Raw genomic sequence first — 23018 nt, 5'->3', positions numbered from 1 at the left:
CATACTTTTGTTTACCATTAGACTAGGTTGATAGATTGAAATCAATTATTCTTATATCCGCCTCAATTATACTCTGCATATCCGGAACACGAAAATATCACGAAGATGGCGTCTGCTTATATGTTCTTAAAGTCAAAAAATAAAAATGGACAAAACTAGCGACAGCTCAGACTGGGTGGCCACCCGGGCACCTTACCTCAGTACGTTCGAATCTACGTTAAGGTGTCATATTTGCAAAGATTTTTTCAAGGCACCAGTACTCACTCAGTGCGATCACACATTCTGCTCCTACTGCATTCGAACCTATTTGTCTTCAGATAGTAGGCCGTCTTGCCCAGTATGTAGACAGGAAATACAAATCTCTACTGTAAGAAAGAACACTGCAATGGAAGAAACAGCTGAGCAATACGCTAATATTCGTGAGAGACTCATGAACCTTTCAAAGCAGGAGCCAAGGCCTGTGGGATCAAGTTCACATAAGCAGTCCGGACTAGAAAGTAGTGCCGAAATGCATAACAGTGAAGCTACTCTTCTTGGTATTACTAATTCTGCCGAACAAGATGATAGTTCATCTGATTGTGAAGTAACTACAGTTAAATCCGATGAATCAGAGACAGTGCATAATGAGCTACGGAGATCATCTAGGAAACGCAGAACTCCAGAAATTCCAAATTTTGTTTCCGCTGAAGAAGCTGCCAAGATAGAGTCTGAAGTTTTAGGAGAATGTCCTATCTGCCAAAAGAGAATGAAAGTCTCTGAAATACAAGGGCCACATATCGCCATGTGCTTAAATTCGCAGAAAGGTACCTCAAGTTTTCGGTCTCGACTTGGTCCCAGATCGTCTTCTGGAATCAGATCAGGCTCGACGTTGAATCGAGCTACAAAATCTAGCGGGATATTTGGAGGCGAACAAGCTTCTCCTGCCCAATTCAAAAAGCTTCCAACTCTACATTACTCATCGTTAAATGACTCTAAGCTAAGGGATGTACTCTCCAGATTGGGATTATCGAAAAAGGGCTCCAGAAGTGAGCTAGAGCGACGACATGTCAACTTTTTAAATTTATGGAATGCTAATTGCGATTCAAAAAGCCCTGTCAGCCGACCTGATATCTTGCGCCAACTGGACGCGATGGAGCGAACTCAAGGAGACCAGAGCAATGTTAAGATTCAAACAAAAGGCAAAAACTTCGATAGTCAGGCATGGTCACAAAGTAATTCTAGCCAGTTCAATGACCTGATTCTACAGGCTAGAAATAATATGAAAAAAAGGAGGACGGATGCTCTGTCACCCTCAGAGCCCACCAATTCGTAGGTAGGTACTGTTCAGATTATGCATTATTGTATTCAGACGTTAATCTATTTATTTATTGAAGCTACTGTGACCGAGAAGCGTTGTATAGTACATAAATATGGCTTCTCTAGTCTTGTTGCTCACTCTCTCGAGGACTATACCAACCCTTTGTCAGGCTCGTTGCTGAGTCCTAAGTGTAGTAGTTGGAGGTAAGCCAGTTGCGACGATGTTCTGCGTGCGGCTGACTGATTGTTCGCTACTAACTTTGAACTACATAGCAGGGAACGCATTACATCTCATCTGTTGGATAGCACAACAGACATTCTGTAAACAATCTTTGGTGGAATTTGGGCAGAAAACAAGAAGTGTCTATCATACTTTGAAATCAAATCTCTTGCCTATCAAATAGAACTGTTTAATATTTCTCTGCGTCCAGATTGTTTACACTTCGATTAATTTCTTTTACTTGGAATACGTTGACCAACAAAACAGAGCTGGATAACTAGATTATAATCACTAATTTTCATATGATGGATCCATCAATCATCTCTTTTAAGGAGATAGAATCTACGGAGGGTACTAATGATGGCACAGCTCGAATGCCAGCTGTATACTACCACTATTCTATTGAAAGTCTACTAGAACTTTCGAAATCGCCTCTAGTCAAAGTACCCGATGGGCTCTTGAAGTTCGAAATGTAAGACGTGCCATTTTTTGCCTGTTAACTGTCCTAATACTAACAAATACCAAGACCAAAGCAGACGACCAAGCCCATCAACACTTACCACAACTCTGGACGTAATGGTTCGACCCAGCAACCGTAAGTTTTTCGATGTTTAACTGCAGTTTAAGTTATGAACCGAATCTGATCAAGGTCAAATATTAAGACTAACATTATAGATATTACAGAGAAGACGGTTTGGGTGCACCCCGGAATGCGTTCGCCAATTCATCTATGGGCGGATCAGGCAAAATGGGTGGGTTTTCAACGTCGCTAAACCAAGGTTCAAGCAATAGTAACAGGAACAACAATCGTCATCAAAGAGAAGACACCACATGGGGCCCAAATCTGTCTAGTAATAATAACCCGAATGCCAATGGCAATAAACGAAAGAATAACAATAGTGTCAGCAGCAATGCCCCTGAATGGTTCACTGATGGCTCTAAAGGAGATACAGCCTTCAGTGGTGCTGGTCGGGGTACTTCTAATAAGAGCAGTGGTTTATCAATGCCAGAAGGAGGTGGAGGAGATGCAGGACATTCTGTTCAAGAACTTGAACTCTGGAGAGCAAAGATGAAGGCTCAAGAAATGCGCAAAGCTGGGTACGACGTTGCTGAACCACAGCTCTCTGATTTCCTTCCAGGCAATTCATCTTCAGCACAAAGTGGAAATGAGAGAAGACGATTAGTTGAGGATACGTCGAAGGGAAGTGGGGTCGATCGACTCTTCGGAATGTGGGATAGCCCTAATCTATCTTCTGTAAGCACTCCGTCAACAGGTGCTAACTCCACAGCCATTCCTTCAGGGCATGCCTCACGATTTTCGAGTTTTTTTAGGTCAGAACCGGAATCGAGCAGTGTATCCGATCAGAACTCCACCCAGACACCTAGCACTGTTTCTATGTCAGATGCCAGTACACCTGGCTCAAGTAACTTGCCACCGGTTCCACCTCCATCTTTGACAGGCTCCAATGTGTCATTGCCTAAGTCAGCATCAGATGATGATAAGCAAGGCTTTCAACGCATCATGGCTATGCTAGGAAGCGCTCAGGCTGAGGAAAATTCCAACTCGAACGAGAAACCAGAACCACAATCCCAATCAGTTTATCCATTGAACAATGGATCCGAGTCATCCCTAACTCCTTCATTGGCGTCTCCTAAGAAGGAAAACGATCTTTTTTTTATGAGTTTACTCAACAAATCATCTGCTCCACCAGCAAGTGAAGCATCCCCTTCTCAAATTGTAAGTGATCCTGTATCTGGTGTAGAGAAGAGTTCTGAACCCCTGCGAACACACGAGACGCATTTGTCTGAGCCAACCGAACAAACCTTATCACATGAGGTCTCTACCAAACCTACAGAACTCCCCCCCTCAGAAGGACAGCAAACTTCCTATAATGCACATCAGCAACAGATTCAACGAAATGGACCACATCTAGTTGGCCATCTTCCCCCTGGGCTTCAAAATGCCCCCCCTCCTATGCCACCTGTATTCCCTCATCAATATCCCCCACCACCTCCAGGATGGTTCATTGACCAGAACGGTAAGCCTAACTTTCCACCTGACTTTGTCCCGCCCCAGCATTTACCGCCCAATTTCAACCCAAACCAGCAAGGTCTACCACCACATGGTCTACCCCCCTTTTTCGGAGGTATGCCCCCACCACCAGGGTTTGATCCTCGCCAGCAATTTCACCAGATGCCCCCACCACCGCTTAATGCAGATGGAACCCCCCGGTTTCCTTTCCCTGGCCACGCTGGCGACCATGCTGCTGGTCGCTGATGTGTCTGTAAACACTTAATACATTTTATAGTGCTCTATATTGTAAGATATGGTGAGCCTGTGGTCGTTCCATTTGGTTTTGAAAAGCTCTATATTACTGACCATCTTGCTCTGGCTGTGATAATAGCTGCCATCTATCTATCTGTTTATGTATGACATTAAGCAGATATCTAATATCTAATAACCAAGAGTTTAAGTTATAATAAGATGTCTATATCTTGATGAAGATCGGAAGTGGTCCTGATATTGCATAGATCCGCTTCGAACATCATGTTCTGTAATCCTTAGCGGTTCACATCATAACATTATCTCTAGGATTCATGACAAATGGGTCAATCAAAGATCTTGGAGGGTTTGAGCTCTTAGGGACCGTTGACTATTACAGTCTTTAAAGTATGATAGAGTAATAAAAATCAACATTCTAGTATATATAAATTTAGCCACGGATGACGTGGTCGACTGGAATACCGTCGTATTCGCCATAACCCAGGGCGATATTGATGTTTTGAAGACACTGAGTAGCAGCGCCCTTGAGAAGATTATCAATAGTTGCAACAATGACGACACGGTCTTGTTTCTTGTTAACGCCGAATCCACCAATAACAACACCATGCTTACCAGACACATCCTTAACCAGAGGAGCCTCGCCAGTTACGGTAATGAGCTTCTCACCAGCATATCGATCTTGATAGATATTACGAATGTCACGAGATGAAAGTTTCTCCTTAAGGGGGATATTAATAGTGTGAGAAATACCCTGGAACCAAGCGGCAACGTGAGGAGTGAACGCTATTTGCTTTCCAAGTTGCGAAGAAACCTCGCGCTCGTGAATGTGATCAGTCAAGGAGTAAGGGATGAGATTATCGCGGAGGTTCTCAACATCATTTTTAGGAGAAGGCTTTGTACCAGCTCCAGAATATCCCGATACACCAAACACAGAAGGGACGGCATCTATTGGAATATACTCTAGAATGGGCGCAATAGCAAGTTGGGCAGCGGTAGCATAACAGCCTGGGTTTGAAATCTTACGTGCCTTGGCGATTTCTGCACGGTTGTTGAGCTCAGGGAGACCATAAGTCCATTGATTTGTTTCATCAAATCTATAATCGGCGGACAAGTCGATAATAACTGAATTCTTTGCAGGATTACGAGCCTCGTCGATGGCGTTGACAAATGGTTGACAAACACCATTAGGGAGAGCCATGACCCAAACGTCAACTGCACCAGATTCTTCAAGACGTTTAATGTCTTCTACTTGGAGGTTTTCATAGTTAATGGAGGCCTTGGTGTAGCCGGCGAGGGGACGACCGGCATTCTCACGACTCGACACATGAGCAATCTCAAGGTAAGGGTGACGATTAATAAGATCGATAAGAGCCTGTCCAGTGTAACCACGGGCCCCAATAAGAGCTACCTTAGCAGGCTTGGTGTTAGTGCCATCTTTAAGGGGAGGGTTGGGATTAGCATTGAGTTGACCCCTAGAAGAGAAGAAGGGGGTGCTACGAGTAGTGGAGAATGAGCGAGTCTGTTGGAATACACCAGAAACAGACTTCTTGACAGCTGAAGCAGTAGGATTAGAGCCTGAATTCACAGATTCAAGTACAGACTTCTTAGAGAAATCAGCAATCAGATCAGAAATGGCTTTGGTATCTTCGATGCCATACCAGAACAAAATCTTACCGTTCTTGGCAAAAGAGCCATCAGCGTTACTAAAGTGCCAGCTTGAATTTTCATCTGATTCTGAAATGACCCATTGCAGCTGGGCATAGTCCTTGCGAATAGCTGACCAAACATTGTCTGTAACATTATTCAACCAACCATTTTTACTGGCAAGGAGCTTGTCAAGAACAGGAATCTCATTTTCTTGACCATTTCTGACTATGGCAAGAACTTCTAGAGGCTCATCTCCATAAGCCTTAAATGAAACACCTTCAAGTCCACGAAGATAAGATGCAATAGATATCTTGTTTGACTGAACATCTGGGTCTCTAGCTAATGCTGTTCTTAGTTGTTCCTTCGAAGGGAATTGATCGAGATTATCTCTGGCATGAAGTCTGTAACCACGTCTGATAAGAGTTCCTGCACCGGAGTCAGTAAATAACTCCTTTTGCAGATCATTGACGGAGATAATAGCCACTGACGAAGACCGAGGAAGATAAGTCAATAGCTCCTTGATCTCTTTAATCTTAAGCTTAGTGCCGTACTTGACCCAAGGCTCCTTTAACAGGTCTTCATACTCCTCGTCAAGATTAATAACACTAATCTTCTCGCCAGTAACACCATGTAATAAACCGCCCTTCTCATTCAAATAGACGATCTTTAGAGGCTCCATAACTCTAGCTAGTTCACCAGCAGCAACGTCGGCATTAACATTCAAGATCTGGCCATCAGGTGTCTCAGCCAGGGATGTCAAGATAGGCAAGGCGCCAGCATTGATAGAAGCCTCAATGGCCGTTTTGTTAACACTCGTAATCTTACCAACCAGGTGATACTTCTCCTGGTCAAGGTACTCAGCTGAAAACACACCACCAGTGATAGGTCTAGCACGGACTCCGAGCTCTTCTAAAGCGGTAACGAGCTTTAAGTTTTGTTCCAAAAAGCACTTACGAACAACCTCCATGGTCTTCGAATCTGTAATACGAATGCCATCGATATAATCTGGAATTACACCCTCTTGCTCGAGAATCTCGTTGATTTGAGGACCAGTTCCGTGCAGTACAACGGGATACAAACCGACATGATATAAAAATGCCAGAGAAGACGCCAACTCTTGCAGATAATCAGTAATGATAGCACCACCTACTTTGATAACGGCAAATTGCTGAGAATTGACCGAGGTGAAGTACTTCAAATATTGTTCGACTTCTCTCTTTGAACCAATATTATCAAGGAGTTGAATTACGGTCGATCTGGTAGAGTACAATCTGGAGCCAATGGCAGGAGCAGAAGTAGCCACGCTAACACGAGAGGGAGTGCGAGCTGAAGTCGATACTAAACTCCTAGTAGCCCTTCTCAAAGCACCTGCAGAACTGCGAACGAAAAGTTTATTAACCGATCTCAACATCATCTCGAAAATTTTGTACCCTTTAACCTGGAAATCCTCTGAAAAGTACTTCTTAGTTGGTAATACCGATGCAATAAAAGGTATAAGCAGTCGATTTGAGAGATATAAGTCTTAAAGAGCGCTATTTAATGGTGGTCAAAATGCTACCTCTCCAATCTGTCTGCAGGAATCTTATTGACTAGATTCTTCAATCAGTCTTTTAACTGCGGTATTTTATTGTGAGTCTTATCATACTGAATGCAGTTTAGGGTTATTTGCCAAAATTTATAGCAACAGCCGCACGTCAATCTGGTACGGGAGAAGAGATTCACTGACACCGACTGGGGCTCTGCGCAAACTGCTACAACTACTAACCCTCTCTAGCTTTGGCTGCCAGAATTCACGTGCAAAAATAAAAATGGACACAATAGGTTCTAGTTTGTTTCCCTTGCACAATCAAGAGATGGCCTGAGACACTAGTAATAGAAGGAAAAGACTATGTACAGATGCATTAAATGAAATATATGATATCGTAAATTTTTTTGAGTGTTCAATGTAATTAAAGTCTACGATTGACTTTATTGAGCTTTTTCGCAGTGACAGCATTTGTCCGCGTACGTTGGCCACGTACTGGCATCCCGGCTATGTGTCTACGGCCCTCATAACTCATTATCTCACGCTTCAATCGAATATTCCCAAGAATTTCACTTTTGAGATCATTCTCAATCTTTAGTTCTGAGAGCTCTTTTGTTATCGCCAGTAGTTTGGGTTCGTCTAGTTGTCGCATTCTCATCTCGGGATAGAAGCCCAATTTTGAGCAAATAAGTTGTGCTCTACGTGCTCCTAAGCCAAAGAATTTAGATGCCAATCCAATCTGCAATAGAATTAGTATTTCGCCATTTGGATTGATACATTTTTCGTTTTTTCAGCATGTCGACCTAGAGTCAGTCTACTTACAGAAATAATAGTATTTCCCCGGAAGGATTTACCCATAATGTTAGTCACCATTGTACAACGTCTTTTGTCCTAACTCTTATTTCTCAAGTATCTCTGATTAAGTCAAAATAATCAAAGGTTAGTGTTATAGATAGATTGGTTCATGTTGGTGATCTAAAACTTTGAACAGACTTATAAGTGCATATTACCTACTAAACAACGTGTCCGATTTCTCCATAAGGTACGGCTTTAGAGATAAGCATCAGCTGCATACGGGAGATTCTATCTATATCTAATGCTGATCCGTTTTGCTAACCAAAGTCTCCTGTCAACCACTCTTAAATTTATATCAGCTATTGGAATATAAAAAGAGTGAGGTTTAGATCTCACAATCAAAGACTAAATGGGTGATAAAAAAGACGAATATCTTCCTGGTAAGTTTTTTTTGAAAGGAATTCTGAAGATTGTTGATTATTGGCAGCAACCAAATGGCAATTGCCCCTCTGCTTTTGTAAGCTGTGCCACTGACCATTAGTCCATTGACTCATGGCTTGATTTTCAAAGATAGTGATGCAGACTGGCAAATAGCGTAAACAGCCAGATACACAGATGATTACTAACACGATTTAGCATTGGAGGAGGTATCAATGTAAGTTTCTACCGAACCAGTAGCCAACTGACTTAAGCCCCTGTCGTATGGAACCCCAACGGAATTAGTTCATTGGAAATAATTTGTATATCTATATTCACTCAGCTCTTACTAACTGTGCACAGTCCACTCCCAGCAGATGAGCTTAAAGTCCTAAAACAACAGTATGAGAGTGAAGGTCAATTTGTTAGTCTTCAGACACGATTCAACTATTCATGGGGACTGATTAAAAGTGATGTAGTCAAAGACCAACAGCTAGGTGTCCAGCTCCTTACGCAAGTTTTTAAAGATGCTCCCCAAAGACGCAGAGAATGTTTGTATTACCTTTCAGTAGGTAGCTTCAAGCTAGGGGACTATACAAATGCTCGTAAATATTGCGATATCTTACTTGACATTGAGCCCTCTAATCGCCAGGTAGCTCACCTACGCCAAGTGATTGAAGATAAGCTAAACAAGGAGGGTCTTATTGGTGTGGCCATTGTGGGTGGCGCTCTTGCTGTGGGCTTTGGTATTGTAGCATCTATATTGCGTCATAAGAGATAGGTAATTATAGTTCAGCTAACTTCACGCTTTTCTTATCAAGTCGTTTTCTGTTGATAAAAAATGGAGAACTGACTCGGCTACTCTGATATAATATCAGAGTGAAACATAGTTAGAATAGAATCTATCAGAAAAATATGACTTCTAATATGCATTGGGGTGTTATATATGATGAATAGAGTAGATCCGGCTAAATCACACAAAGCCACGCTAATTCTCAGATTCGGAGCTGCTTCCTTCTGATTCGTTCGGCGTAGGGTCTTCTGCCTGCGTTTGTTCTCCTGGTTTGGGGCCATAGACAAGAGCAAATTCTGCACCGGCAAGAATTTCCTCTAATTTCTCATTGGGAACTGAGATGAGCTCAACAGCCTTCTGTTGATGTTTATTTTTAATTCTTGGATCGGCGCCTGCTTCAACCAGTTCTTCAACAATGAATGTGCCATGCTCGGGTTCCCCGGCATTGGCATATCTCACAGCGCAGTGAAGAGGAGTATCACCTTCGAGTAGGTTTACAGGATCCACCTCGACCCCTTCTTGGTCTAGAATCTGGTCCATAACCTCATAATGGCCATTTCGCGCCGTAATGTGTAATGCAGTGTTTCCCAATGGATCGCGAGCTTCATTAATCAGTTTCGCAATAGACTCTACTCTGTGCTTTTCATCTCCCTCTGGAATTCCTTGCGTGGCATCAGACAGTACTTCGTCTAATAACTCCACATTATTTCGTCGAGCTGCTTCTATTATCTGTTCTGCTAAAGTCGCACCTCCAATTACATCCGGCGTGTCACGGGGCGTGATGGGGGCAGTCATATTGAACACTTATCCAGGTAATAACGTCTACTTTAAGGCTCTTTCTGGTAATGGGTAAATTGATTGTGTGCTACAAATAGAAGCACTTAACGTGGTCAAGTATTTGATGAATATGTTACTGCTCGACAGCAGCAAGATACATTAGCTAAATGCTGCAGGGCAGCCGTGCTGTGGAGTTGCGACCCTTGTGAGATAACATTAATTCTTTTACAATGTCAACGCAATTGCACGGTATATAGCTCTGTGGCTTCCGTAAAGAAGGAATAACCGGTTCTGTGGCTCTGCCACAGAATCCAGATGCAAAACGTTCAGATATTGAAAAGGCGCTAAAATATGTACATCAATGAAGCTAAATTGTAATTTCCAAAGGAATATCAAGTGAGGCAATAAGTTCATCGAGATCAATGTGTTTGGCGTTTCCCAAAACAGCTGTGATAGATTCTTCGTTGTTCTGTTCAGTGGCCGCAGCTGGTGCTGGAGATTCAGATTGGGACCCTGTTCGATAGAAAATACGGGCAGACGTTCTCAACCGATTGAAGGGGTTCGAAATATTGGCGTCCTTAGTAAGTTTCCTTCGCGTCTCGTTGGCGAGAACTTCTGCTTTACGAATTTCATCAAGATTGGCTCTTCTATTTCTCTCATTCACTTTTGCGAGCTTGTCGATCTCAGAGCGTCGTTTTGACTTGTTGAGCATACGGTCAATACTCTCTATTTGCTGATCAATTTGCTCCAATTCTTCGAAATTGTTTTGCTCCAGTGCAATCACCCTCCTTTGCTGAAGAACAGACTTTTCAAGAACAATATTGGCACCAAGATTTTTTCCAGAAAGCTTTTGACGTCTTTGAATCATTTGGTTGACTTCCTCGGCCGTCAAAACCCGTGATTGGAAGGCAGTGAGCTCTTCCAATTTACGATCTACCCTTCGCTTGGATATAACACTTAATCCTGATTTGTCCATAGCTGACTTCCACGACCGGAACTCTTCTTCAGTAATGGACTGGTCGCTACATATACCCATTTCGAACGTTCGCTCGCTGTCAGCATAAGCAACCCGAATATTTTCATCGACAGTTCTTCCTAGGAACGTATATGGCTTACTCGCCTTGACAACCTCCTTGACTTGACATACACGATAAACATTGGCTTGTTTTTCCCTATTAAAGCCAATATTTATCCTCACAAATGTGCCAATGACTACATCTTCAAAACCAGGATTGTGACAGAATCTTGAAAATAGTGTCTTTCCAAACTTTATTTTGTTCAGATCTTCATATGTCACCTCCTTAGAAGGCTTTGTCTCGGCCCATTCAACTTCATCCTCCCGCTTCTTTCCATCGCGGCCGTATCCTTCGTCTTCATCCTCGAAGTAACCCTCATCCTCTTCGTCTTCGGACGAATCCCTCTCACCACGGCGATATGGAACTTCTAGACCACCTGCTTTTCGATGGTGCTTCTCTTGCCTTTTTTGCTTTAATTCTGATAGTTTTGATTTTTTGGTCGACGGGATGCCACCTGTTTTATCTCTAGTAGATCGCTTTGTAGCCAGTAAACCTTCTTCAGATTGTTTTTTAGATCGCTTCTTTAACGCCTTTTCAGTCTGCTTTCTCTCTCGAGCCCTTTGGGCCAAATACTCCATCTCCTGGAACTTTTGCATTTCTTGTGAACGATCGAACAGAATGGTTTCTCTTTCAACTTCTGCTAATCCTTCGAGGTAGGCTTTATCCTGTTCATCTTTGTACTTTCCCTCAAGAGGATACGGATTTTTGACCGAGTGTAAGTCTTCTTCCTCTGTAGCCTCTTCGTCATCATCTGTGACATCCTCTCCCTCGTCATCATCTTCTTCTTCCTCTTCTTCATCGAAGTCGCTTTCGTCATCGTAATTCGCATTTCTACTTCGCTTCTTTCCGCTAGTCCTCCTTTCAAGCTCTTCATTATCTGACACTATTCCACCATCATCGGATCCAGCTCCAGCAAGAGCCAACAAATCGTCGTCCAAATCTGACATTATTGTTCTTATTTGATGTATGAACGTGTATCGACTCACTGCTAACGAACATGAAATTCACGACAACGGTTAGGGTTAGGTACCACGCATCTCCAGCTATCTAACTTCGACATTCCCATGAATTACAATTCCAATATTTTTAGACGACATCTAATAATATACAGGTTAATAAGAATTGAAATGACTTTATAAAGATAAAAACTCGGCCGTATTAAAGATTGATTTCAAATGAAAGGGTAATCAGATGCCCATTGTATCGAACTTCGACTTCTCCCCAATAATAACATTATTATTATTATTATTATTATTATTATTACTATTATTGTTATTATTAAGATACATTTTATCAAAGAACCTAATCATCTTGTAGGAATACTTCAGATGGATAAATCATCAATTAAAACTCATAATTAAGTATAGTTATCAAATCTTACAAGTATAGGCTGAACTCTCTCGTGTACACACTCCACACTAATATATGCATGGTTAGGGTACATGGTTATGTGGTTGTTTTGACGATCGTGAAAGAATAAGATATTGTAGACCAGGAGCGTTATCATTGCAGTTCAAAGCTCACCAACCCCAGTGGAGGTTCACAAGACCGATACCTTTGGTGGAGTTACGAACATAATCAACAAAATCAGTGCTCATTATAGGAAACATGTCGACGAATAAAAAGCAGCCCACTGCAAAGCGAACACCCTCAATCTTAGTCACAGATGTTAGAAATGCACCCAATGGTGGCAGGCCGGCCCCCTTTGTTGCGAGATCGGGCAATGCGGGATATAGTGGTGGATTTTCTGCCAATGGGTATAGAAACTCTCGCATGAGGGGCGACCATGGCCCAAGGCCCCAATTTGAAGACATCTCTATTGATAATATCTTATCAGATGTTGGAGATATTCCATCTGGGCACAAGAGATCAATACCAAAGTTCATGGGCGTTGGGACTGGAACAGGCTCATTCAGACGGGCTACAAGTTATGGAGCCACTGCTGGGAGCTCTGCTGCCAGTAGGTTCGCTTCTCCAGGAAGCCCTGTTGCTGTTGTCGCTGGTGGCCCTGGTAGCATCTACAGCGACGCCGGAGGAGATACTGCTGGGCAACCGAGACATGGACCATATCCCACCAGCTCTTCAAGTGTAGTATACAACTATGGTTCGGGAAGGAGATTTAATAGTGCTGCAGGAGGAGGCGGTCGTAGTAATAGCGGTACTTCCGGCAGGAAATCTGGTCCTCCGCCGAGATTGTCTCAAAACATCCCTAGTAGAACCACCAAACTTTCACAAAAATTGGTTCTCATTCCTGAGGATGAGGTCAGTAACCGTGGATTTCACTTCGAAGATGCTGACAATGAAGATCTTGAACCACCCCCCGCACCATATGCACATATGTCGGGTGATGAATTCGAGTCTGACCGTCCTCAGCGTTCATATGCTGAGAGACTACCTCGAGATAGAAGAACAGATAAATTTCCTCGAGTCACTGCCTACTGCATTGCTGATGGCATGAGATTACAAGCTATCAGTGACTTCTTGCGGGAAAACCACAAAATCAGACCAAGAATTTATGACGAGGCTCTCTTCGCTCCATATTATCTTCCCTTGTTGCCGGGTGATGGTGAAGGGTCCAGGGTGAAGAGTAGTCCTGGAGGCATCATGATGCTCGAACAACTTATAGACCAATCTGAGCAAGTCGATCACCATTTTGAATATTTTTCAGGGGGGGAAGGTCCAACTGGTAAAGATAATTCTGACCGTAGTGATGAACTTGGGCATGGAGGACACCCTCATAACAACGGAGATGATGAAAATAATGACCAGGAACAGACTGACACGAGTACTCCTCGTATTGATATTTCCAATGCTAATTCCAAATCCTCCTCTAGCATAAATCGACTGCACCATCTGCGACAAGAAAACGAAGATTTTTGGCAGGAAAATAGTCCCGATTTCGACCCCTCGGAACCTCAGGATTTTTCTCCACGCGACCAGTCTTACATGCCAGCCGCGATATCCCCTACAACGTTAGGACCTACAAGACTCTCGCCCAGTGACAAGAAACCTACCACTAATCTTGATAATGATTTAATTGATTTAAAAGATCATGACATGAGAAAATTGCCGGCCGCATCGAACCGTGACGACACGTCTAATGGAGCTTACACTGCTGCTACTACTACTACCCCTCAAGGCGGGGTTGAGAATGAGAGTTCGGTCGAATCCTCCAAACTGCCATCTGGGGCCAAGACAGCAGGAAAACAGGAAGAAGATTTAGTTTCTTCAGGACATCACACGGTGTCACCACGCCCTAAACAGCGGCATCTGCCTACCGATGACCTCAAGCATGCAGAGATTTTTATATTTTCTTATGGTGTCGTAGTGTTCTGGAACTTCACTGAAAATCAGGAAAAGGCTGTTCTTGCTGACCTCATGTATGGTAAGAATGGCACCAAGTCACTTGCAGTTAGAGCCATTAGTGACTCAGATATTGAAACCGAGGAAATGCACTTCACATACTCGCCAAATACTGTCAAACCTCGAATCTACAATGATATGATCACGCTAAGATCGGGAGACCATATGATCAAATTGGCCATGTCACATGCAATTGCTCAGTCCACGAAACTAAGTAGATTCGAAGCTCGCATGGACGTAAACATGCATGATGTTAAGCACGTCCCTCGTATGCTGGCATTGACAGGTAAATTGGGTATGAAACGTGAAGAAGTTTTGAAAATATCTGGTAAGCTCTTCAAGTTGCGGGTTGATGTTAACCTTAGTTCTAACGTGCTGGATACCCCAGAATTTTTCTGGGAGTCTGAGCCATCACTTAATCCACTTTACACAGCCATCCGGGAGTATCTTGAGATTGAACAACGCATTCTCGTTCTTAATGAACGTTGTAAAGTATTCCTCGAACTAGCTAATATAATTGCTGATTCGATTGCCGAAGCAAATATGTCACATATTACATGGGTCATTATTATTCTCATTATTCTCTCACTTGGCGTTTCTTCTGTAAGTATAGCATTTGAAGTCTACAGTGGAGAATCCAATACTAACAACTTATACAGCTGGAAATTGTCCTACGTTTTGCATTATTCCATAAACGACAATAATCCATGTTAATTATTTAGTCTCATAAGCCTTTTAATTCTATTCCTTCTTCTTTCGTGACCATAGTATAATATTTACATGTAATTGTTAAGTGATGCAAATGATGCTTTTACTTGAAGATATACCCTTATGCCAATAAAATAAAATAAAAATTCCCCGAAATCTCCTACGTATAATTCCCTCACTTCTTTAAATTCCCATTCTCAGAATCATAATGCTTCGCAACAGCCCAAGCATAGTAATGAAAGAGGCTATCCCTACAGGGACAACAGCAAATACGGCTATGTTCAGTAAATCAACTGAGCGGGTTTTCTTTTCCAACGCCAGATTGCTGGTTACAAAGTTTTGTATGGTATATGCTAATGTGAGAATGCAGGATACGAGAATCCATGTGTGTAAAAGATACTCCTTGTCGGTCAGTGAATGCAGAGTTTGAATCATGACAATATTAAGACTGCTACAGGAGAGCATTCGAACTATTGCTGCAGGAGTGGAGTATGTCACAATCCACCGTACCATTAATCCATCTAACACGGCATATGACAAGTACCCAGAAACAATACACCAAATGCCAGCCATGAGTTGTTCCGATGATTGCACAGAGACTAATGGGCGAGGACCGCCTGAGTGGTAGAATATCTGCCACGACTCATAGAAACATCTCCACATACCTATGAAGCATGGAAGAACTGACAATGCACGAGAAAATACCAACAAAAACCTCAGACGGGTGTTCACGAATTTCAATCCCAAAAGCTTCAGCGGTGGGTGCTGCATGTCGGTTGCAAGCTGGACATTGCTATTACTTCGTGATATAGGCGTTGAATGTGGCCTACTCCCATCACCAGTACTTCCTTTTCTCATAAATAGCGACATATCCAGTACTATGAGATTTGAAAATATTTTAGATCAGTCGTGCACTGTTTTCAGTAGTGGTCCAAATCAACCTTCTCCGCCAAAGGTCATCTGCATACAAACAGACGGCGCTATAATCATTCACGTGACAACTTGAGCCAGTAGCCCAGAGAACAGGGCCTTATCCATCACTTGTACCTATCCCTTGCCCTCTTAGGAGGATGTGACTTTATCTGACAACTCGAATCACTTTGGAAGAAACAGCTGAGATCTGTGATTCCTATACATTTCACCAACCGCTGATGATAACAGAAAATAAATCTTAGGAGCAGATTGAGTTGGTAGATATTGAACATGGAATTCATATGAGCTTTTTTGGTGGTTCATGCTGTTGGGGAGACGCCACACAGCTCAGCAAAGAGTAGGTAACAAATTTGTAGATATAGTTTTCAATTTATACTTTTTCAGAAAGTATATCAGAAGCAACAGACCCGAACTTGGCTAGTGGAGTCGTAAAAGTCAACCATAGCCAGTTTGATCCTCGTTTTCAGTTGCGTGACTGCCGATCGAAATCAAGGTGCATATGCAGGGTTTAAGGTCAACGATTGGACTCTTTTTGGATAAGATAGTCATATCTCGAGAGGTAATATTAGTAGGTACAGTCTTTGGAGACACCACTCAATCAAAGCGATGGGAGTCTAGTCTTTATAGTATATTTATTTATGACATTGAAGTGAGACATATGTTTTAGTCCTTGGTGGCCTTCTTGGCACCGTATTTGGAAACAACCTTCCCATCAGGCACAGTGAAAAAGACGACCTTCTTGGATTCTTCCGAGTAAGGCACATCAACCACATAGAATCCCTTGCGCTCAAATTGAATGACTTCGCCCTTCTTGAGATTTTTAACATTGACATCACCAACAGCCTCGGTTTTGAAAATAGTCTCAGGTGTAAGGAAGTCCTCAAAGTTTTCGCCTTCCTCAATTTTCTCTTTGGTGATAAGATGGTCGAAGTCAACAAGTTCAACAGGAATAACATCATCAGTGTCAGCGAGCCAGCTGATCTTCTTTTCGGTCTTCTTAAAGTCACCTGCAAGATGAAGTTTGGCATCAATACCAGTAATAACATTCTCAGAATTTTTGTGGATCTTCTCTACAATGGCATTACCCCAGTCCATAAGGGTAAACTCCTCATTATCTTTCAAAGTCTCAGCATCTTCTTGATCAATGAGCAGCCTTGATGAGAAAATGATATCGTTATTACCTAAATCGGCATTCTTCTTGTGCTTCAACTTGGTTTCCTTAACTGAATGGGCTGGTACTCCTTCACCTCCGGTGAGTACGATTGGGACAGCATTCTTCGTGACTACAGCAGAATGACGAGGTGCAATGGGATCAATCACCTTCTTGTTGGTGGCCCAAATAAGCGACCAATCCAAATTGAGAATATTTCGAGAAGGACCCTGAGAAATGATAAAGCTCTTGAGTCCCTCTACAGTCATACCTCTGCGGCGAACTCCGCGAACAGTTGGGAAACGAGGGTCATCCCAACCGCTGACATGGCCCTTGTCAACAAACCATTGCAACTTACGTTTACTAAGTAAAGTTCTTTTGAAGCTCACTCGGCTGAAATCCCAAATGTGAACCTTACGCAACTTAAGGGCTTTCAACATCCAATCATATTGAGCGTTACGGTCAGTGTACTCGGTAGTCCTGAGAGCATGGGTAACTCCTTCAATAGAATCGACGATTGGAACACAGAAATCATAGGTGGGATACATTTTCCATTGAGTACCAGTGCGATGGTGAGGGGTAAGATTACATCGGAAAATGACAGGATCACGAAGAGTCTTGTTACCAGCATCAACAGAGATCTTGGCACGAAGACAGTTCTTGAGGCCCACTTCAGTACCATTTTTCATCTCATCATTGAAGATAGCTAAGTTTTCTTCGACAGTTCTATTACGACGAGCACTAGCAATTCCTTCACCTCTTTCTTCCCTCATTCTTTCTTGGGGGGTATCATCACAGTAAGCCTTACCATCCTTAATCATCTGTACAGCGTAATCGTACATCTCTTGGAAATAATCCGAAGAGTGCGTTAATCTATCAGGCTTGACCCCTAAGAGCTCTAAGTCCTCAAGAATGGACTGGGTGAATTCGACTTTTTCCTTGCTGGGGTTTGTATCATCAAAACGGACAATCAGTTTACCATGGTACAATTCGGCAAAGTATTGGTTCAATACAGCAGCCTTAGCGTGCCCAATGTGTAAGTATCCACTAGGCTCAGGAGGAAATCTAGTGACAACCTTGCCATCAACGGCATCAATGAGGCCAATGTCATATGAAGCCTTGGATTCCTTCTTTTGGCCAACTTTTGATTGCTTACGGATATCAAGGACTTCCTTGTTCATAGTTTCGACAGCACCTCCAAAAAAACGGCTGGTGTCGAAATATTTGTACCAACGAGCAATATTAATGAACGTACCATTTTTACAGGAAGCACCGACTACAGCGTTGGCTCTCAAGACACCCCAGAGTGCAACATCCGCAATTGAGGGTCTATAGTCACCAAGTACAAAGGAACGGAAGTTCAAGTGGGCTTCAAGCTTCTCCAATGAAGGAGTCAAGGTCTTGAAGTCCTTTCCTGAGAATGACTTGAATGCAAACTCAATCCATTCCGAAGCGGCAGGAGTGACAGGAAGAACATTAGGGAATGCTTCTGCTAATGCATTCAAAACTTCGACTGTACCGTATACAGACTTGCCCTCAGTGCCATGGGTTAGTACTGTGTTTGATTCAGGCACACTACTATCGACCACAGCGGCATCAACAAAGGAGAGGTCGATAGGAGAAGTTGGTTCTTCATGGTTGATGATGAATGATCCAATAAGAGCGGCATAGCCAACTAATGGTGCTTTGGCAGCCAAGGTTAGTTTATATTGAGACATTTTATAGATGTTGACTATGGTGTCAAGATAAACAAATAATGTCGAGATGTGACAAGCGTTTATGTGGATCTGAATTTTTCAATCACTCTACCGCCCTAACCGCTGAGCCTATCTGTATGTAGGTCGCTAAATCTATATGCAGGTGCAGGACACTTATAGACAGACAGGTGTAGCATCCTAAAATCGCATCATAGAGACGAGAACGAGCTTTAGAAAAGCATCAGATATGGAACCTGCTACTACGGCTAGGGTCATTCTACATACCACCAAGGGTCCGATTGAAATTGAATTGTGGGCAAAAGAAACACCTTTGACTAGTCGTAATTTTATACAATTATGTTTAAATGGCTACTACGACAATTGCACATTTCATCGTGTAGTTAAGGACTTTATAGTCCAGTCTGGTGATCCTAGTGGGACTGGGTTTGGAGGACAATCTATTTATGACGGTGGTATGTTTAATGATGAATTCAATAGTCGTTTGCGCTTTAATAAGCGAGGTATTGTAGCAAGTGCGAATACTGGTCAGAAGAACAGCAATGGCTCTCAGTTTATTATTACCCTTGTACAGGCGCCAGAACTCAATAATAAGAATACGATATTTGGTAGGATTGGTGGCGAAACTTTCTACAATGTGCTACAGATAGCGGAAGGAGCTGTAGATGACGAAAAACCATTGTACCCTGTGGTTATAGAGCGTACGGAAGTAGTAATACCCTACTTTACAGATTTGCAGGCGAAAGCTATGGGAGTAGTAAACAAGTCTTCCCATGACCCATCTAACAAACCTGTCCCCAAGAAGAAAAAACCAAAAGTAAGGATATCTTATGGCAGTGAAGAAGATACCGACGACACTGAAACTGGTTCCGTTAAAATAAGGCCGGCTCACGAACTTCTGAAAGATAGAAAGCTGAAGAAAGCACCATCGCATCATACATCAGAATTACAAGTAGACAGCGTATTACTGCAGACTCCGTCTCAAAAAGAAGAGCAGTCCTCTATTTCCAATTCCAAAGAACATACAAGCCTTTCCGCGAACTCTAACAAACGACCACAACCTCCAGTTCAAACTGATACTAAATCTAAAAAGCAAAAGCCTGAAACTAAAGAGGAGCGAGAGAAAGTGACACTTGAGATGCTTAAAAAGTTTCAATCCAAAGTCTCTAGATCCCCCTCCACTCTCGTAGCATCAACCGCGGCCCAATTAACAAGCAACGGAGGCTTAACTGCGCTTGAAAACACATGGAATTCGGATGATGACCTTCCCAGCGACTATGAAGACGAAATTGATGATTCTGCTGGGCTTTGGGATCACAAGTTTGAAACAGTTGGTTGACCATAAAATCATACAAATGTAGTAATAATATATACTTAAGAATGTACGTATGTCTGGATGAAGGTAAATAATGACGAATTGAAATGTTATTGTACAGTTACTTCCTAAAAGTGAGAGCGGCAGGACCAGCTGGACGCAGTAAAGATCATCATTTCTTGCGAGCTTCACAAGCCCATCCCGGAATATCTTCACCTATGCTCCCTAGCTGTCGAGCGATTGCAACGTTCCCCATTCCAGGACTGTCTTTTATCCAAGGATGTCCCAACATACCACCAGCGTCTGCTCGCTTCTTGGGGTTTAGAGCTAGCATAGGTTCCAAAAAGCTTGCCAAGAGCTCTGACTCCTCTTCCGAGTAATGATATTTCTCTTTAAGTACGTCGGTTAATTTCCATAGTCGAAGTTTCTGAATATTTCTCAACTGTCCTTTTCGATTGAAAAATTCGCTAGTCCATTTGCCAGTAAGAATAACCTCCAGTGGGATCTTACCCATCAATTCAATGATTTGAGCAATATGGTCATCATCCTTCGAATATTTGCTACCCGAACGAGGATCAAAGAGGTAATCGCCAGTAAGTAACTCAAAAGTCATACATGCCATACTCCAAGTGTCCGCAGATGCACCCCAGTACGATCCTAAAAGGACCTCTGGAGCCCGGTACTGACGAGTCTGGATGTCATTCGTAAAATGATGATCTACCCAGCATGCATTTCCAAGGTCAACAATTTTTACCGAGATTAGTCCCTCTAATGGGTCTGGAGATGCTGGCGCTACAGGTTCTGGTGTGGTTCGCGTAGGACTGGCGTTGGCTGATGCCGACGCCATTATAGCCGCAGCAATATTTGACGACGACGGTGGTTTACGAAGAGAAGACGAAGATATTAGGTCAGTTTTAGTGTCGGAGAGTATGTCCTCTCCCTTCGGCTGTTCCTGATCCTTTGCAATTTGCTGCTCATGCTCACCGTTATTCTTGCCATCCAAAGATATTGACAGCAGCTTTCCCTCTATAGGCTCGGTATTTGTAGAAGACCGTGACAAGCTTTTGAACGAAAACGACGATAGCGAAGATGAAGAATTACCAAGCGATGCCATCGAGTGCTGGGAGTTTATTGGGCTCGGCAGTGGTTGCGAACCCGTGACCACCGATTTTCGTCTACTAGCTCTGCGGCCCGTCCTACTATCACGTGAAGATTGTTTTGGGGTTGAAGTGGCAGAGTTATTTCGCTCCTCCTGTTCCTGTTCATGAAGCTTTTGGACAATGGCTTCAACATCGCCAATTTCAATTAAGACATTTTCCGGCTTCAGATCCGTATGAATTATACCACATTCACGATGCAAATAATCCAATCCCAATAGCACTTGCTTCGTTATTTGCTTTACTAGTGGTACTGGAATGCCCTTGTGCTCATATCGCTTGATAAGCCCTAAAAGATTTTCTCCTAAAACTTCAAAAACCATGCACACATGCGTACCATTTGGGCCCTTGTGTTTAAAACTATCCAACAACCTCACGACATATTGCCTTCCAGGATGATCTGGATTTGCTTTTACCACCTGTTGTAATAAACTGATCTCATCGAGAGCCGTTTCGGTATAATGCGCAGCAGACCGAACTACCTTTAATGCTACATGTTTTGGCTTGTCATCATCAGCAGTTGACTTCAAATCTCTCGCAAGCCACACAGTAGAGAAATGACCCCATCCAAGTTTACGGATAATTTCATACTGTCCATTTTTGAACAACTCGCCAACATGCACTGGATGGTACCCACCTTTACAATAGTCTTGTAAATCCTCTTCATCCTGATGATTCTTCTCATCCTCTTCTTCTTCGTCTCCTTCCCCTTCCTCTTGAACTTCCATCTCCCCCTCTTCTTCATTATAAAATTGAGGCTCATCCTGCTCTTGAAAGCAATATTGTCCACCATCTGTTGATGTATCATTGCCACTGGACCCAAGTGGGGATAATACAGCCTTACTGGCTGTCGTTTGACCATTATCCCCAAGACCAATTGCAGGCTGATTTTCTGACTTGGCTGTATAAAGAGGTGGTAAAGGGTGGTTGTTGTTATTGCTATTGTTATTGTTATGCTGGTGACTATTATGGTGATCCGAGTATTTTGGAGGTAGCCCAGTAGACTCGGCAGTAATATTTATGTGATCTTCATGGCCCTCATGGTGGTGATGTTTCGACTGCAAATGATGGTTGTCTTTTTTACTATGATGAACATGCACATGCCCGTGATGTTTGTGAACATGATGAACGGTATGGGCATTGTCCTTCATCTTTGATTTCCGGGCAGATCTAGAAAACCATGTTAGTAGTCAATTTTTTGAGACACACTTTTGGAAGAGAAATGGCCAGATTCCGAAACCCCCGTGGCCCTAGTATAGAGAAAAATAGATATTCACCATATTGTGTATGCATTGTACTGCTAAGAACTAACTCAAGATTTAATTCAAGACTTGATTTGCATCACTTCTTTCATCACTACCTTCCAGGCACAGGGAATAAGGGAAACCAATCTCTCAACCTCCATAACAAATAATACTCTTTTCAGAACATACGGTGACATTGATTTAGAAGCAGCTGTCGAAGATTTCATGCCCGACGCCTTGGGTTCTGATGTTGGGGGTGCTGCAACGGTTGCCATACTTATCAAAAATACTGGCCTTGAAACAGAATTAAGGGTTTTCTGTCTATACAAATTTGTTTATGAATATTGGTACACATAAGCCAAAGCTAACAATAATGTACAAGTCTGTTGATTCGTATGTATTGGCACACAAAAGAAAACTGCCCTTTCACTATCGACAATGCCGGTGACGAAGATGTTGCAATATTAGTGGAGCGATTAAAGCTGCCTCAGTAGAGGAGACACCAACCTACACTGATACCGTTTGAAGCGTATAACCACTATTATACCGATCACTCGACCAGCTCAACAATAAGTGGAGTCCAGTTCTAAAAGATCAGTATGT

The 23018-nt window shown here is 42.7% G+C and overlaps 8 protein-coding genes across 8 annotated transcripts; 3 read left to right on the top strand and 5 right to left on the bottom strand.

The window, feature by feature from the left end:
- Positions 1-385: 385 nt before the first annotated feature.
- Positions 386-1312, top strand: RAD18 (E3 ubiquitin-protein ligase RAD18; the record flags this gene model as incomplete). Its single annotated transcript, XM_018878671.1, has 1 exon — positions 386-1312. The coding sequence occupies one exon, from the start codon at positions 386-388 to the stop codon at positions 1310-1312; it is 927 nt and encodes a 308-aa protein (XP_018735951.1).
- A 2918-nt stretch (positions 1313-4230) lies between these two features.
- ARG5,6 (bifunctional acetylglutamate kinase/N-acetyl-gamma-glutamyl-phosphate reductase) lies at positions 4231-6861 on the bottom strand (the record flags this gene model as incomplete). Its single annotated transcript, XM_018878670.1, has 1 exon — positions 4231-6861. The coding sequence occupies one exon, from the start codon at positions 6859-6861 to the stop codon at positions 4231-4233; it is 2631 nt and encodes an 876-aa protein (XP_018735950.1).
- Positions 6862-9172: 2311 nt separating this feature from the next.
- Positions 9173-9772, bottom strand: AWJ20_1765 (uncharacterized protein; the record flags this gene model as incomplete). The annotated part of the gene is made up of 1 exon (XM_018878669.1): positions 9173-9772. The coding sequence occupies one exon, from the start codon at positions 9770-9772 to the stop codon at positions 9173-9175; it is 600 nt and encodes a 199-aa protein (XP_018735949.1).
- Positions 9773-10121: 349 nt separating this feature from the next.
- Positions 10122-11777, bottom strand: RTF1 (Rtf1p; the record flags this gene model as incomplete). The annotated part of the gene is made up of 1 exon (XM_018878668.1): positions 10122-11777. The coding sequence occupies one exon, from the start codon at positions 11775-11777 to the stop codon at positions 10122-10124; it is 1656 nt and encodes a 551-aa protein (XP_018735948.1).
- Positions 11778-12438: 661 nt separating this feature from the next.
- Positions 12439-14907, top strand: RMD8 (Rmd8p; the record flags this gene model as incomplete). Its single annotated transcript, XM_018878667.1, has 1 exon — positions 12439-14907. One exon carries the CDS (start codon positions 12439-12441, stop codon positions 14905-14907), a length of 2469 nt encoding a protein of 822 aa, XP_018735947.1.
- A 1590-nt stretch (positions 14908-16497) lies between these two features.
- Positions 16498-18702, bottom strand: GUS1 (glutamate--tRNA ligase GUS1; the record flags this gene model as incomplete). The annotated part of the gene is made up of 1 exon (XM_018878666.1): positions 16498-18702. The coding sequence occupies one exon, from the start codon at positions 18700-18702 to the stop codon at positions 16498-16500; it is 2205 nt and encodes a 734-aa protein (XP_018735946.1).
- Positions 18703-18928: 226 nt separating this feature from the next.
- On the top strand, positions 18929-20038 carry CWC27 (putative peptidylprolyl isomerase CWC27; the record flags this gene model as incomplete). Its single annotated transcript, XM_018878665.1, has 1 exon — positions 18929-20038. One exon carries the CDS (start codon positions 18929-18931, stop codon positions 20036-20038), a length of 1110 nt encoding a protein of 369 aa, XP_018735945.1.
- Positions 20039-20186: 148 nt separating this feature from the next.
- SKY1 (serine/threonine protein kinase SKY1) lies at positions 20187-22322 on the bottom strand (the record flags this gene model as incomplete). The annotated part of the gene is made up of 1 exon (XM_018878664.1): positions 20187-22322. One exon carries the CDS (start codon positions 22320-22322, stop codon positions 20187-20189), a length of 2136 nt encoding a protein of 711 aa, XP_018735944.1.
- Between the last annotated feature and the right edge of the window lie 696 nt (positions 22323-23018).

The sequence above is a fragment of the Sugiyamaella lignohabitans genome, chromosome A, assembly GCF_001640025.1.
Source record: "Sugiyamaella lignohabitans strain CBS 10342 chromosome A, complete sequence".
Lineage (NCBI taxonomy): Eukaryota > Fungi > Ascomycota > Dipodascomycetes > Dipodascales > Trichomonascaceae > Sugiyamaella > Sugiyamaella lignohabitans.
Note: the sequence above shows the minus strand (reverse complement) of the source record. Positions and strands in the feature narration are given on the sequence as shown.